The 16,721-nt window shown below is 41.1% G+C and overlaps 1 protein-coding gene across 3 annotated transcripts in view; it reads left to right on the forward strand.

Annotated features, from left to right (window-relative positions):
- The window catches only part of MPPED2 (metallophosphoesterase domain containing 2), a 175,374-nt gene that overhangs the window by 71,705 nt on the left and 86,948 nt on the right, over window positions 1–16,721 (forward strand). For all 3 annotated transcript variants that reach the window (XR_008507472.2, XM_045893983.3, XM_045893984.3), the window contains exon 4: window positions 14,309–14,534. Coding sequence is in view for 2 of the 3 variants with exons in the window: in XM_045893983.3 (XP_045749939.1) it covers window positions 14,309–14,534 (226 nt within the window). In the remaining variant the exon portion in view is untranslated. The remainder of the gene's footprint in view (window positions 1–14,308; window positions 14,535–16,721) is intronic.

Below are 16,721 nucleotides of genomic sequence, written 5' to 3' on the forward strand. Positions count from 1 at the left end.
TTTAGGAGTCCAGATTCATGATTGTAGGCACTGTCTTCAGAAACTCCTCTCAGTTTCTCTGAACCTAGATTTCCTGATCTGTAAAGCAAATCATTTGGACTATCTCTGACTCCGTAATTGTATGATATGGTGGAAAGGGAAAACACGGGTCAGCAAGATGGGGAGTTCCACCTTGCAGCTAACTCCTTGGGTGACCTTGGAGGAGTCATTTAACCTTGCTGGGTCTTAGGTTCCCATTCCAGAGAAAGAATGATTCTGATCTCTGGGGACTCTTCTAGGATAGAATTTCAGTGAGCCTGGAATTAGAGGAGAAGAGGTCAGGAGCACCCTGCTGCCTCTTGATTTTTCTGTAGGAAGCAAAGGGAAAAAGCTGGCCCTGCAAGTATGTTAGTGTGGATTCTTTCATGTGACCCAGTGACTTGGGGTCCTGAGAAGATGCACGCACATGTCCTGTCTGGCCCAGGCAGTAGGCTCATTTGTAAAGAGTGGCCTCAGGAAAACCAGCTGTCAAAACAGCAGTGATTTGCCTGAGAGGCCTACGGGTAAGAACTTTCAGATGAAGGGATACAGTGAAGAAGAAATACAGACACCTTCCTCAAATAATGAATGGCTGTTCCATTAACTCCAGTATTGATTATCTCCTCTGAGCTACCCAATCCTGAGAACAAAGGTTGGAAAAATCTTTAAATGAGTAATGTTAACCGTGCAACAGTAGTAATTCCCTTGTGTTTTGAAATTGAAACACATTATTTGTATGATGTGTATAGTTCATTCTTTCATTTATTCGTCCATTTATTTGTTCACTCATTCAACAAAACTGAGTCCTTACTATGTGCAGGCCAATCTCTTTGCCTTCCCTAACAACAACAACAACCAAGTCTCCTTATAAAAGATTTTTAAAATTAGACTTAGCTTCTCAATTGCAGATGAATAGTATATTTTGTGACATATTCAATTGGTGCCATCCGAGGATAAAAGATAAATAGGATTTGTCACACTTTAAGGCCATCCAGAATCCAAAATTGAGGTACTAACTACTCATATCCACATGATTCTTAGCCAGGATAAAATCATTCTTCATTCACTCATTCATTTGTTTGATAAATAATTATTGAAGTCTGCTGAGAATGCAAAGATGAGTAAAATATAGACGATCCTCCTGAGGTCCATGGTCAAGTGGGAGAAAGATCCCTGCGGACACATTCTCATTCTATGAGCTGCAAGCACTTGGCAAGCTCAGAGCCCAGCGTATGAGTGGAGGAGTGGCTGAAGCGGCCAGGTGACAAAGAGTTACACACATCACACAGGGAGTTTGGCCTCTGGTCTGTAGACAATAATAGGGAGTCTGGGAGGATTTTCAAGTGGGTGAATGTGTAAGTGTATGGAAGGAATATATGATTGGATTTGTATTCTGATAAGATCACCTCAGCTTTAGTATGTAGGATGGATTAAGCAAAGTCTTCCTTATAGTAAGATGTATTAGTTTCTTAGGGGTGCTATAACAAAATACCACATGCTGGGGGCCTTAAACAACAGAATTTATTATCTATCTGTTCTGTCAGTTCCTAGTAGTCCAAGATCAAGGTGTCAGTAGGTTTGGAGGATGGTAGATGGCCAACTTCTTGCTGTGGCTTTTCATGTGGGAGCACATTCCTGGTCCATATATTTTTTTCTTCTTCTAAAGATTTTATTTATTTGTCAGAGAGAGAGAGAGCGCGCGCGCAAAGCAGGGTGAGCAGCAGGCAAAGGGAGAAGCAGGCTCTCCTCTGAGCAGGGAGCCCGATGGAGGACTTGATCCCATGACCCTGGGATCATGACGTGAGCCGAAGGCAGATGCTTAACCAACTGAGCATCCCTATTCTTTTCTTCTTATAAGAAGAGCAGTCAGATCAGATTAAGGCCCATCCTTATGCCCTCATTTCAATTTATTCACCTTTTTAGAGGCCCTGTCTTCAAGTACAGTGACATGTTTGAGGTATTGAGAGTGAGGGTTTCATCATATGGATTTTGAGGGGTACAATTCAGCTCATAAAAGATGCAAACCTAAAGGGAGGGGAAATCCATACCTTGTCAGAGGGCCTGGGTGTGTATGATATGGGGAGAAAAATGGACATGTACTTTTAATGGAAGATTTAAGGCTAAAGCAGTGTGTGTTTACCTGACTTCAAATATTCAGAACATTTGACCACTTCTGCTCTTTTTTCATTTTATTGTCTTGCTGGGAACAGCGTTCAGCGGATGAGTATGCTCTCCAACTGTGCCGTGATTACCTGGACTCCTTAACATATTTAATTGAATTTAAGGAGAGCTGTAAAGAACACCATATGCCTTAAGCACACTATGAGAAAACATGGACTTAGGAAGACCAGTGTCGATTTGTCTTGAACTGTAGATTTAAGATATTGAGGGCTAGATCTCTGGAAACTAGAAAACCATGATGTCTTATTTCACTCAGATTGCTATAACAAAGTACCACAGACTGGGTGGCTTATACACAACAGAAGTTTATTTCTCACAGTTTGGAAGGCTAAAAAGTCTAAGACCAAGGCACCAGCACAGTCTTTTGGTGAGAGTCCTCTTCCTGGTTCACAGATAATGCCCTCCTGCTGTTTCTTCACATGGTGGAAGGAGCTAGAGAATTCTGGAGGGTCTCATTTATAAGGGCACTAATCCCATTCATGGGGGCTCCACCCTCATGACCAGTCAGTCACCTGCCAAAGGTCCCACTTCCAAATACCATCACAATTGGGGATTGGGATCTCAACGTATGAATTTTGAGGGGACATAAACATTCAGACCCATGACATATGGGAAAGGAATAAAAATGGGAAAGGGAAATAGATCTCCAACTCCGCTTCCTGGAACCTTGGACCTCCAAGGGCCATAATAGACTTTCCAAAAATGGTTTCTTCCTAAAGAATTATACTACTTTGTACTACTTTATCCCAGAGGGGAAGCTTGTGGCATGAGGCTGCAAAACTGTACCTAAGGAAAGAGATCAGAGATTTTTGGTACTGGTATTTCAAGGAAACCAAACCTTATCACTGGGACACTTCATGATTTCATAACCCCCAGAAAGTCTACTTTGTAGCTCCTGATTATCTGGAATTCTTATTAATAGGAAATTTTGCCAGTTGGCGGCGGGGGTGGGGGGGGTGGGGGAAGCAGAAACGGAAGAGGAAAGGAACGTGGTCTCCATTTCCTCCATCTCATCACTGTCACTCTTGATCAAAATAACCTTCCCTGAGAGATTTCTTTTAAAATTTTATCCTTGAAATGTTTCATTAAAACTTTGAATTATAAAATAGGAAAGTCAATTTTATTGGATCCTAAATTTTGCTTTGTGCAGTGTCCTGTCCAGATTGCAAATTGTTAAAATTGACATAGGATGTGTGTGCAAGGTAATATCCCCTTTCCTGGGCTCTTCTCTAAATTTCAAGATATTCTGTAGAGTGGATTAGATTATCCAGTGAGTAGGGACTCTGAAAAGAAAATAGAATTGTGTATTGATGCCTTCAGAAATATTATTTGATGGCAATAAAATATTCTCTGAAATTCCCTTCAGAGGGGAGAAAATGGAGTTTATTTGCAGTAATTGCATTTTCTAGCATTTGCTCTTATACTTTCCAATATAAGCCAATTGGAACCTGTGATTTGGTTTTGCTTATTGGTAAAAGTACCATGTAAATTGATCTGTGATGCATTTAAAGAAGATGCTTTTCAAAGTTTGGAAATTGAGATGGCTTTTTCTTATTAGATTTTGAGAGTATTAGGGTTCATTTCTATATTTTAGTCTAATGTAATATTAGCCAAATATGTTCTTTTTCAACTTAGTTTTAATCAAGTTCTAGAAGACCATTTTCATCTAGCCCCAGTGGTGCTGTTAAGGCAGAGATTTTATTTCCACTGTCAACTCTCTGTTCTGGCTTCTGTGGACCAGCCCCCTGGAATCACTGCACACTGAAATCCTGCATGCATCTGCCCAAACATTATTTTAGCAAGCAAAAATAATAATATTTATTAGAAAAAAAGATTTTTTTATTACTATTTGAAGGGTTAAGGTGGAGAGGGAATTCAGAATTTTCTAAAAGTGTTCTTTTTTTTTTAAGATTTTTATTTATTTATTAGAGAGCGAGAGAGAGAGAGAGAGAGAGACAGAGAAACAGCATGAGAGGGGAGAGGGTCAGAGGGAGAAGCAGGCTCCCCGCTGAGCTGGGAGCCCGATGTGGGACTCGATCCCAGGACTCTGGGATCATGACCTGAGCTGAAGGCAGTCGCTTAACCAACTGAGCCACCCAGGTGCCCAAAAGTGTTCTTTCTTTTAAAGAATATGGTCTTTATACCAGTGTTATTTTTATTTAATTTGATTTTTAGCATACTTAATGTCTGAAAATGTAAACATAGGATTGCATTTGTTCTTCTAATTATTCAGTATAATAATTGCCACTCGTTTTATGATTAATGCTGGAAGGAGCACCTTTTCTCAGTTGCTTTTTAAAGGCTTTGTGGGGGAAAGAACAATATTCTTCAGCTCACCATAGATTTTGCCAGTCAACACTACTAGTTTATTAAAGATATTTGTGGAATACTCTTTTAAGGTGGTAAGAAGTTGGAGATGGGCCCCTTATCCTGAATGAGGTTACAATGCACAGCAGAAGACAGGGTAAAAATTATGATGTTAATAATTATCGTTTATGTGTCAGGTTCGTATTAGGTCCTTTCCTGATCTCACTCGGTGTGCACATCCACTCTGTCGTGTAGGTTGTACAATTATCCTCATTTTTTTCTGATGAGTAATATGGAGGTGAAAGAGCATGTTTTAAGTTTGAGGTTTTTGAGTTTCAGAGATAAAGTAAGTGCCAGAACCAGAAACTTGGTCCCAAATCGGTCTGACTCCACAGCCCATGATCTTTCCATCACGCTGTATATCCCTACATTCCAGTACGTTTGAACGAAACATGCACCAGCTGTTTTAGATGAGATTGACAGTGTCTTGACCAGTTCTTCTTGTGACTGTCCAGTGGAACCCTGATTTGGATCCAGTTTTCTGAAGCTTGAGGAAGTCGATGAAAGGGTCTTTAAGGAGATATTCTGAGTGTTCCCCTGAAATTTGTTGTATGGGGTATAAATCTTTCTCAACAAGCCAAGGCCTGCACTTGTCAGTGAGAGTGTGAAGTGAAGAAGCTACCTGTATGTGGCTCTATTGTCCAGCTGGATGGTGATACTCGAGTATAATTGGAGCTGGATTTCAGTGGACAGTGCACTGCCACATCTTCATACGTAGAACGTGCCATGTTGGTCTGGGTGGCGACTTAGAGATACTCAGTTGGGAAACAAAAAAGATATTGTCATTTGTTTTTACTACCTTATAGTTATCTTCTAACATGTATGAGTGTGAACGAGTGTGTGTGTCTGAATATGTGTTTAAATCACAAGAAGTTATATTGGATTAAGGTTATGGTTGAGACAGGGAACACATGCAGACAAGTTGCTGCTGAGCCACAATCAAATCTCTGAGCTGTTTTTATGTCTTTAGTCATTATGGGTACTAACAGAGCCTGCTCACTTGTGGTTTATACTTCTCAGTGCCATATACTGATGACTGTTCAGGTCCAGAAGGGGTCTGCTTTCCTGGGCGGGGGATAGACTTTTGTCTCCTTTGTATGGATTAAGGCTTACAGCATCTTTGGTACTTTGGGATTCTTTTTATGGAGGAGGCTGAAGAAGAGGAGGAGGGAGCGTTTCAGCTGTGGCTTCTTACGCTAGCCCTAATTCCTGCAGTTGGACCCGGGCTTTCACTCAGCATTCCTTTCATTCTCCTGGGTTTCCGGCTCAACCCTGACATTATTGTAATATAGTTTTCTGTGTTTAATATTTCTTAGACTTGGTTTCCCATTGCAAGCATGGAAGAAACCCTAATGCATGAGTTTCAGAGGAGAAGGTAGCAGTCTGAACCTGCTGTGTGGCTCCATCAGCAAGTGTGAGTATTAACGTTAGAGCTGTCAGGACTTGTGAAAATTAATGGAGCCTGACGGGGGACAGACTGAGGTCAGAGACGGAGCTTGCCCTGATTGAATGTTTCTGGTGGCTTTGCAGCCCAGGCAAGTGAGTGCAAACTGTGGAGCCGAGAGGGATTGCCGGAGGTCCGTTGATTCATTTAACAAGTAGGCCGTGGGCACCAACTAAATGCCAAGCATTTTTCTAGATTCTGGGAGAACAGTGGGGAAAGGTGGGCTCTGCCCGCTTGGAGCTGACAGTCTTCTCCCTGCCTCCAGGCTCAGCGCAGCCCTGCTCAGCTATCAGCCCCCCATAATCCAGGGAAGGAATGTCTATGACACTCTCCTTAGTCCATCCCAGAGCCTCATAGTTCTTCCATCCTCCTAGCCACTGGTATTATTATTTATTTCTTTTCATCCTCCTGCAAAATTTTCTGCTTGAATAGTTTTCAAGCCCAGGTTACTCTTAGTTCTCAGTGGAATAGAGACTTCAAGAGTTTGAACATTTTCCCTCTCTGCTGAAGTCATGATATTAAAAATACAATAATAATTTTGAACAGAAAAAAATTGCCTTTTATCCACCTTGGGGGTATAACAGGGTCCTTTTATAACACTGGCATTAGGGACCAGTGTTTCAAAACAGGCCCATGGCACTGCCCCCACGCAGGTTGAAGGTTTCAGAAATGTGATTGAATTGTAATGTATCTCTTTTGTTTAGAAACAGTCCCGTGATAATAGGTCTGGCTATATATCTGTTTTATTCTTTTTTCATTTCATAGATGAGTTTTTTTTCCTAGCATACTGGAAAGGGAGAGTAGGCCTGAAGCTTGTGCCTTGTGAGTTTGATTTTCCTGGGTATCTGGAAGCTACAGCAGGTTCTCCTCTTTTCTCGTCATCTCTGTGTTTTCTTCTTGCTGCATAATAAACTTTATTTAATATGAGAGTCATGCTACATATTTTTGGTTTCTTTATATATTTTCAAAGCCTATAATTTAAGGGTATAGAGGGGAGTGGGCCTAGAGATTGGAGATCTTGAAATTTGTCACCTTTATATACTTAGGTTTTCTCTTACCCACGATACCTGGCAAGCCATGTTTGCTTTGGGATGCTCTCCTTCACAAAGAACTGCTATTGTACTCTGGGTTTTTGTTTCCCTCAGTTTTAGCAGAAATAAATAGGAGATAGCAGTCAGTTAGCCTTGCTCATCAGATCCCTGATAAAAAATGGGGCATGGGAAAGCAGTATTTGGCATTTGCCACAACCTAATGGCCATTTTGGTTACCCCCGTTTCCCATACTCACCATTCATGAGGAATAGAGAATATGGGGCAGGGGTCATCTTCTTGCAGGTGGTAGGCAGATTCCCAAGAAAAGTGACTATTCTGGAATTGACTTTGGATTTTGATTTGACTGGAACTTAAATTTTCTAGAGGAATATATCCTATAATTATTTGTGGCAGAAAAATAGGTCACAGTTGTATGATACTTAATTTTGAGGGACATTAACTTTTATTGGGGGGGGGCAAGCTAGCAAGGAATCTTGTTTGGCCAAAGCAGTGCTTAATATATATTGATTTTTAAATGGTGATACACACGGATGCTGGTCCTCACCACCCTCTATTACTTCTACCTAGTCCAATTCACATTTTTTATTTACTTATCTAGTCCCTGTAGGCATTTGGTTTTATTATCTTGGACTACTATTCCCCTGTCAAAGTCTCATCTTAGTTCTTATAATAGAGCCAACATGTTTTTAAATTCTGGGACCCTGCATAAAGTTGGGCACAGGAGCTTTTTTCCTTCTCCTTCCCAAGGCCGTGACCTTCCCTTCCTTGGGTAGGCTCCCAAATTCTTCTGAGAGTGGGTGGGTAAGAAATTACACCCACAGCTGCAGTAGCATTTGGGGAATGCCTTAGTTGAGCCAGAATGTGTGTTGTCATAGTGTGAAGGTGAAACTGCTTCATGATCCCTGGAGGAGAACTCCATGATGTAGCCAGTTCTATTTTGTGATACAAACAGAAAGGGCCACCGCTGCCTAGATCTAGGGAAAAGGATCGCCACAGATGGACGAATGGTATGAGGAGGAGTCATGTAAGAGGTGGGTCAGACCGAGCCAAACTTCATAAGAGTCTTAAAAATTTGGGATCACCTGAAAGAAAACTAGCGTGGGGGACAGAAGAGCTATTCTTGTCCCACTTGTGCCTCCAACGTGGCCCATGACTTAGCTTAGCAAGTGGCAGCACCTCTCTGGCACTCCCGTTTTTTTCATCAGGGAAATGGAATTGGATAAACCAGAGGTTTTTCGGTTGAATATTTTTAAGCCAGGGCTAAGTCTTCACACGAAATCTTTCCCCAATTTGTAAAGGAAAGGAAAGCAGTGCGGCTGTGGTGAACGCGGGAACGGGTCACTCGCCTCTGCCCTTGTCTTGTTTCCTCACGTGGCCCTGCTCCAGCCCTGGGGAGGCTCACGGAACACAGCTTTCAAATCACCAGATGAGACTGTCTCTGAAGAGCCTGCTGGGGTCATGTGTTGTGATTCATGGGAGCTGCTTTAAGTCACACACGAAATGTCCAGAGTTTGGTACGGAAGGGAGGCTGACCTTGACACATTTCACTGTTGGTCTGCTTTAAAGTTGTTGTGGATTTATCAGACATGTGCATAACTGGAGATCTGAAACTTTTCTAGACGTTCTGTTCCTCTCTAATTACTCATAGAAGAGTATATGAGTATATAGAGATCATATATAGCCTCTTATTCTAGGAGGATATTAGGGATATTCCAGGTGAGTAGTCCCTCTGGAGAGATGTTATCAGTCATGGTTTATTCCATTCATTTGTGAGTGAGAGGCTGATCCTGGCACATTTTTCGGCAGTCAGTAAATACCAGAAGTGATGGGTAACTGGGTAACAGAAGGAGGAAAGAAGTGGTGTGTTCAGGAGACACATTTTGCAAGGTTAGAATCAGATTGACAGAAGCAATTGGTGTGCAGGTTCAAGGCCTCTTAGGCCCACCCACCATGCCGTGTAGATCCAGATGCCTTCGTGACCCTAATAACACTTTTGTTGACTTGAAGGACACATTAGACCACTCCGGCCCCTGCCTCTGAAAAATCAAAGTTCTCTTTTCCATCTCAGATGTTTTCCCTTGGGAGCAGTGACCTTGAGCCACTGTGACCAGAGAATGATCCATTTGTGGATCAACGAATATTTTCTTGGATGGCACCTGGGAAGGGTAATCATTGTAACAACCATTACATCACAGCTAATATCTGTTGAGTCATCCTGACGTGTTAAGTACTGTGCAAGTTCTTTACATGCAGCATCTTGTTTAATGTGTACCAAACCTTGGGGGGAGGTAGTATTATTTTCCCCCATTTAAATTTGAGGAAAAGGCCAGTTAAAAAATGGCTTGTTAGAGATTTTTCTGGCTAGACTGGATTTGGGGGCAGAGAATGGGACACTTCCGGAGGCTTAAACTGGGTAAATTCTGAGTGTCTCTGGAGGACATTGTGACAGCGGTTAAACTTTGTCATATCCCAAGATGACAAGCTCAGGTTCTATAACTCTCCTAAGAAAGCTCCTGGCAAATATTGCAGAAGTTCGTTCATTCTTCCACTTACTCAGCGAATAGTACTCCTGTGCCTGCCATTTGGAAGGTATGGAACCGGGTACTTTGGGTCAAATATGAAGCCACAAGCCATGATCCATACCTTCAAGGATTTCACAGTCTAGGGGGAAGACAAGTCACATGCAAAAAGCAAAACTAAGAAAAATGGAGTAAAAAAATAATTAACATGCACTGATTGTTTAGTCCATACCGTGCATGTGCTCTAGAAACTTTATCTCATTTTATCTCGAGCACAGGTTATGAGGTGGGTGCAGTTATTATCCTCATTTTGCTAGCATACTTGAGAGGACATAAGGACTCTGTCCAAGGTCACGCCGCCAATGTGTGGTGAAGCCTGCAGCAGAGCCCCTGCCCGTGACCTTATGCTGCCTCCATCGTTTAAATTGTAATAGTTTAAAATTGAATCACAGAGAATAGAATAGGGTGAGACATACTGTAAGAAAATATTAACTAATATCCATAAAAATAAAGATGAAGAGGGAGAATGTAATGAGTCCATGAGAATGAGACAGGAGGCAAAGGGGGCTGAGGAAGAAGACGAAGGAAAGGAAATGCAACAGAGACAGGAGGAGAACCAGGGAGCACAACATCCAGTGTCAAGGGGGTAGAGACTTTGAGGGACAGGAATGTCACTGTGGTATGATCCACGGAGATGAGAAGTGAGAAAATGTTTGGGCTTTGGCTCTTAGTAAGTTACTGTTGACATTCTGGGAAAGCTTTGGGAAGAGAATAGAAACACAAGCCAGATTGCATGCGCTAAGTTCTGAGTGACCACATGTCTCTTAAGTTGCTAATTCTGATAACAGAGGGGACCATCAGGCAACATAAACGTGGTAAGTGGGCCAGGTGTGAGAAGTCATAGGGAGTGGAAAGGTCTGTGGCCAACTGGATGAAGGTCAGTATTGACTGGTCTTCTGATTTTCCAAAAGTAGCTAGAAAATCAGAATTTTTTGCATGACATCTCCTGATTTCTAAATGTTAGTTCAATTTAAAAACAAAACAAAACACAAAACAGCATTGAGGGCCAACTGTAATACATCTGTGGCCTGTATTTAGCCTACCAGCTGCAAGCTTCTGGAATCCTCTTTCCAAAAGTTTAGATGTGAAACGAAGAAGCATCTCAAAAATAAGCATGGTTTAGGATTGTATGTGAGAGGTGTGTGTGTGTGTATGTGAGTGTCAATGGCTGCTTGTTTTTGTTTTCTTGGGTTTGGTAAACAAAAACTCATTAAGAAGGAGGATTAAGTAGAGACGGAGATACCCAAAATATCAAAAATAGATGTCTGGAAAATTAAAGCGCCAGTGAGAGTGGGAAGAATAAGATCAAGAGGCCAGTTATTAGAAACATGAGAAGATGGGCTAATTTCCCACATTTCGTTCATTTACTTGCTATAGTCATCACTTTGCCATACTTGTGAATCATCTGTATTATTTGCTCGATAGTTTTCTTTAAATCATCTCCTATTTTATATGTAAAAATAGAAAAATGAAAGTAGAGATGAAAAACAGAAACCAAAAATGAAACCATATATCATTATTTGTACTGTCATATTGTATTTTTCCAAATATGCATTTTTAAGACATACAGAACTATTTGACGTTTTGTCAAAAGTTTATCTCCATTCCACTTAAAATAATCTTGTATTTCGCTTGTAGAACATATAGCATGTCTTGGGAAAGATGGAATGCTTAGTTAGAGTTCTTTATGTCATTCAAAGCAAGAATTTTTCCATGTTAGAATAACTGTATATAGTCTCGGGTTTTTTTATTCGGGCATGTCAACTTCAATGGCCTGATCTGAATAAAATGGATCAAGGCAGGCACCTCTTTGTCTGACAATTTTTAAATGATGCTATATGAATACCAAGAGGTTTCGAGCTTGACTGCAGAGCCTTCCAAATGAACCTCGAAAAAAAATACCATCAAGTAACAGATTTGTCAGCTGCCCTGCTTACACCTATCATATAAAACAAAGGTTGGCAGATAATAAATGAAAGGTCAGTTCAGAAAAAATTACATATAAAAATTGTATATATAAAAATTACATATATATAAATATATGTCAGACAGTGTCCCAACATAGGTAACAGAGGATGGAAGTTGGAAACTACTTCTGGAGTCTCAGAAAGAGACGAATTTGTTGGCAGTATGTAAATATCACCACTGTTTTCGCGGCTCTCCATTTTGGTGGCTACTTCTTTATGCTGAGTCTCCAAAATTTGATTTAAAAGACGCTGAAGAGACCTGTCTCCCTGAAGAAGATTTACTTTGCAGCAGTTTCACTTTCTCTAAAAAAAAAAAATGGCTCAAAGGGGGAAAATATACTTCCTTTGCCTTGTTTCTCAGTCTCACTCACGCCATTCCTGAACCAAAACTCTAAAATGGAAAAAGTGAGAAGCTAAACCTTCTTGCAAGAGCAGTGGTGCATAAAGAAAGGTTTACATTGAGTCCATCATCATGAATGATTAAAACAGAACTGGGCAGCTATAGCATGACTTGTACAAGTAGAGTTGCTCAAAGACTCACGCAGGTCCGACCTGCCTTGAGATTACTGTCAAGGAAAATGTGTCAGCCCATTCTGGCTTTGGGGGCACAGGTGACTCTGGGGGTGCAGTATCAGGCCAAAGGGGGTCACAGAGCCATGATGTTAAAGTCGTGGGGCATCTCACAAATTTCCAGTGTGCGTGGTGTCGGGGATTTATGGCCTGTTAATACATCTCTCAACTGTATCTTAAGTGTAGGGAATTGTGCAAAATATAATTCTATCCGAGTAGCTTGCAACATACATCACACTCCTCATTGCCTTATGCTAGTGCACATTATAAACTTGCAAAAACACACATTTGAGAGGGCTTCCTATTTTCTGTGAGCTCTTTAGCACAGCCTTACGTGTAACTGAGGCCAAAAGCACGTCGAACAGCATTGTGCGCTAGTAGTCAAGGATATCCATTGACGCTTGGCCGTGATGCTTGTGGTTTCCGCTTTCTGCGGTGTTATTTTCTGACTGCTTTCATCTCTTTCTTAAGCCTCCCTCTTAAACCATGTGTTATAGATGCAATTTCATTACTGATAGAAACCTAAAAATTGAAAGCTAAAGAAAATAGCATTACAAAGCATATTCTGGTGATCTTAAAAATCATTTCAGGGGCGCCTGAGTGGCTCATTCGATTAAGCGTCCAACTCTTGATTTTGGCTCAGGTCATGATCTCAGGGTTGTGAGATCGAGGCCCGCATCGGGCTCCATGTTGAACACATACCCTGCCTAAGATTCTCTATTCCTCTCCCTCTGCCCTTGCCCCTCACCCCCACTGGTGTTTGCTCTCCTTAAAAAAAAAAAAAAGTTTCAATATTAGCAAACATGTTTGCAGTGTGCTGCTGAGATTGAGGACTTCACAGCATAGTCTCTGCAGTTTGCATTGCTGAGGTCCGAATACCTATGGCAAAACTTGCCCCCACCCCCAAAATATAATTTTCCTCCCCACTAAGCTTCATTAATTAAATCATTGACTCTGGCTTGCTGGTAAGGATCAATTCCTACAACAAGTGTATCCAATTTCCTGCTAGTGATAACTTTCATTCTTCCTGGAATAGCAGGAAACATTAATTTTGCATTGGACCCAGGAGTCTCAGGAAGCTGGAATTATAGGCACCATTGCCCCACCCTTTTCTCCCCTAAAATAAAATGAAATAAAATAAAATGAGCAGCAGCTCTGCAGTGAGGCTTGAGGGACGGGTAATGACAAAGAAGAGAAAAGGGCATTAATTTCAGGATGGGGACAGCTGCCCGGCACTATCTCCCTTTGGATTTTGGTTCTTATAGCATCACGGTGAGTTATTAATATGTATGATCCGTACTTTATTCAAACATTATAAATCTATGCAGAAGTCTGGTGTTTGGGTTTTCCTTTATAGCTTTCATTCTTCTTCCCAGAATTATCTCATTTTGATCGGGAAACTTTTGCATAAAAAGCACATACCGAGAACTCACATTTCCATACCATAAATATTAAAAGGGGGTTAAGCTTTACAGTTTCTTCTCCCATCCCAATGGGAGGAAAGTTAGCCTTCTAATCAGGGGGCCATTATTAATGTTCTTTTTATTCACAAGCCACAAGGTAAATTTTAACTTACAATATGAAATTGTACTCTGGAGTTCCTTTCCTTTATGTACATTGTGAAATGCTTGGCTACGCCATGTCTTTTGTATGATATTACTACAAATATACTTTTGAAGGATATACTACAAATCAAGCAGTCCTTTGAGTTGTTAAGAACAGTTGGTTGGCTTAATTTTTGAGGACCAAACCAAGTCCAGACCTTTTTTTAAGGATCGTGATTAAAGTGCTTTTCACTGGATAATTATAAAGTATGATTCATCACAGTGTAGATTCATCACGGTAAATCTCTAGCATGCAGAAGACGGAAATGGAACTAGAAAGCTGAATGTCTTCTTAGTAGCTTTTAAGCTTCTTAGCAGCTTCCTCTCTCCTGTTTATTGTCATTTTTTTTTTTTTTTTTTTTGCTAGCATAAAGGCGTAGTCATAAATTTTGGTTCCCATGGAAATAGAAAGGAATGCGTGAGCTATTTCATTCGGGTGTACTGTCTGCTAATCACACAGTCTCGGCTGTTGTACTTCGTGATGGGAAATGAACGTGCTAATTGGTACTCTTTTTTCTTATTTCAGGAAACCTGCCATATGAATATAAAATAGTGATTGCTGGGAATCATGAACTGACATTTGATAAGGAATTCATGGCAGACCTTGTTAAACAGGACTACTACCGTTTCCCCTCTGTGTCCAAATTGAAACCAGAGGACTTTGACAACGTTCAGTCCCTCCTGACAAACAGTATTTACTTACAAGACTCGGAGGTAACAGTGAAGGGATTCAGGATATACGGGGCACCTTGGTAAGTGCTCATTGGAACAATCTTCCCCCTTCTTGTTTTTAGTTCAGCACTAAGAAATCATGATGCAAACGTAGGTGCTTTCAATGGCAAGGATAAGGGTGGAAAGAAAGCTTATTGCTATATTTCCAACACAACACAGATTCTAGCACTGCTGGAAAGAACGGTGCTTGTTGTTTTCACCGTCGTGCAGATTTCCTTAGGCAAGATCAATGGAAGTAGGGCTTTGGTAGATATGCATATGATTATGTGACTGGGGCTATGTGTGTGTCTGTGGGACACAGAAGGGTTTGGGGGAAGGTCACTGTGTTACCCTTCACGTGGATTCAGCTACTCTGAACATGCCATCAGCCTTAGGTAACTCATTTCCTTCTCATTTTACACTGGAAACACTCAGATCTTGCTTAGGTTAGGTTTTCTCAAATCTTGCTACACATCAGAATCACCTGACTAACTCTGAAGAAGTACAGATTTGTGAAGCCATACCCCCAGAGACTCTGATTCTCCTTCCTGAGGTAGAGCCCAGCAATTTGTATTTTTAAAGCTCCCCAGACGAGACTGATGTACACTCAGTTTGAAATTTACAGGTTGAGGCTCAGTGCTGAGAATTCTAGCACTGAGCTCTAGAAAACTTGAAACAGGTGCGTATTCTTTGGGACCAGACAGGAAGCATTTGATCTTGTCTCTCTCATTTGTCACCTCTGTGCTTTTGAAGACGTTAATTCACAGAGGATGAGCCTCAGTTTCTGCACCTCCAGGACAGTGGAGACAGTACTTACTTTAGAGGATTTTTATGAGGATTAAATTAGGTGATGTTTTATAATGGATGTGGAAGAGTGCCTGGTGGTTTGCTTAGGGTAATGATGATCATTTTCTGGCCTCAGTACTGCTCCTAAGTATTTATGTGAACTTGAGCAAGTCACTTAGCTTCCAAACCAGTTTCTTCATCTTTAAAGTGGGAGTTTTAGACTAGAAGATCAATATCAGAGGAGCCTTGGATTTTTATTCATCTACTTTTTTGAGAGCTCTGTGTGTATATAGAGCAGAAGAACTAACCTTTACTCACCCAACCTGGAGAAGTATCCCAGCCCTGTGCTAGGATTTACGGATAAGTCTGGAAGAGGACAAAGAGCGTGAATTCAGATTGGCCATCCCACTCGACAGTTTGGTTTGTTCTCTGTAGAGTAGGAAGTTGAGGTTATTTTCTCAACAGTTGATCATTTTTTTTTTCTAGCTTTACTAGTTGGTATCCAGAAGGACTGAGGAGTGAATACAGGAAGTATATTTCATTTAAAAATCAACCCGACAATGACTGTGAAAGCTTACTTGAGTACCTACTATATGCCAGCCATTGTTCTAAGCCTTTTTATCTTTTATCTCATTTTCCTTAAAATGCCTTTAAGAAACGGACACTGCTGTGATTCTGATTTTGCAGGTGAAAAAAACTCAGGCACAGAAAAGTTAAGTAACTGCTCAGGGATTGCCCAGACTCTGAGTGGCAGCATCCTGGTTTTGAGTCTGACTGCGGTGTGCACCGTATGACTGAGATGGTGATGGTAGCGGTGTGGAAATTGGGGGTTATAATCTGCGGTGGTGATGTCCAGCTTTACTAATGTACATCAGTGAATGTTCTTTATACACAAGGTGGTAAAGGGCAAGAGAACAAACAGTAGAAATTGGTCCTATCCAAGTGTAATCTGAAGACTGGTCTCAGGGTAACGCCCGATGTCGGTATGAGCATTTCTGAGCAAACAGCCAGAGAGGGAGCTTTTCCATCCTCACAGCTCTCTTCTTAATGACTATGCAGGAGGTGAGGAAGGACCTCTGATTGGCAGAGAAGCTCTGAGTGGAGTTAAGATCATTTCTTTAATACCTGAAGTTGATTTTTGAAAGACTTTCGAAGGCACGGAACATGGAAGGCCGTTCCTGAACAAGCCAGACTTTGAGACACCTCCGGATTGATAGTTGCTGAAATGATGATAGCAAACAAACTTCCTCCATTATCTGAGCAGATTCAAATCTGTACAGGATAAGGTTTAGCTACACCAGCTGACGGCTGTGATGAATGAGGGAATGAGGCAGATCTTGCAGCGTCTCAAATTTAAAAAATAAATAAACAAAATAAAAATTTTAAAAATTAAAAAAAACACACTAAACACATAGTAATTCAAATATGTGATGTAATGGGGC

Source organism: Mirounga angustirostris, unplaced genomic scaffold (genome assembly GCF_029215605.1).
Source record: "Mirounga angustirostris isolate CCGP_5_RB_7025 unplaced genomic scaffold, mMirAng1.0.hap1 SCAF_13, whole genome shotgun sequence".
Lineage (NCBI taxonomy): Eukaryota > Metazoa > Chordata > Mammalia > Carnivora > Phocidae > Mirounga > Mirounga angustirostris.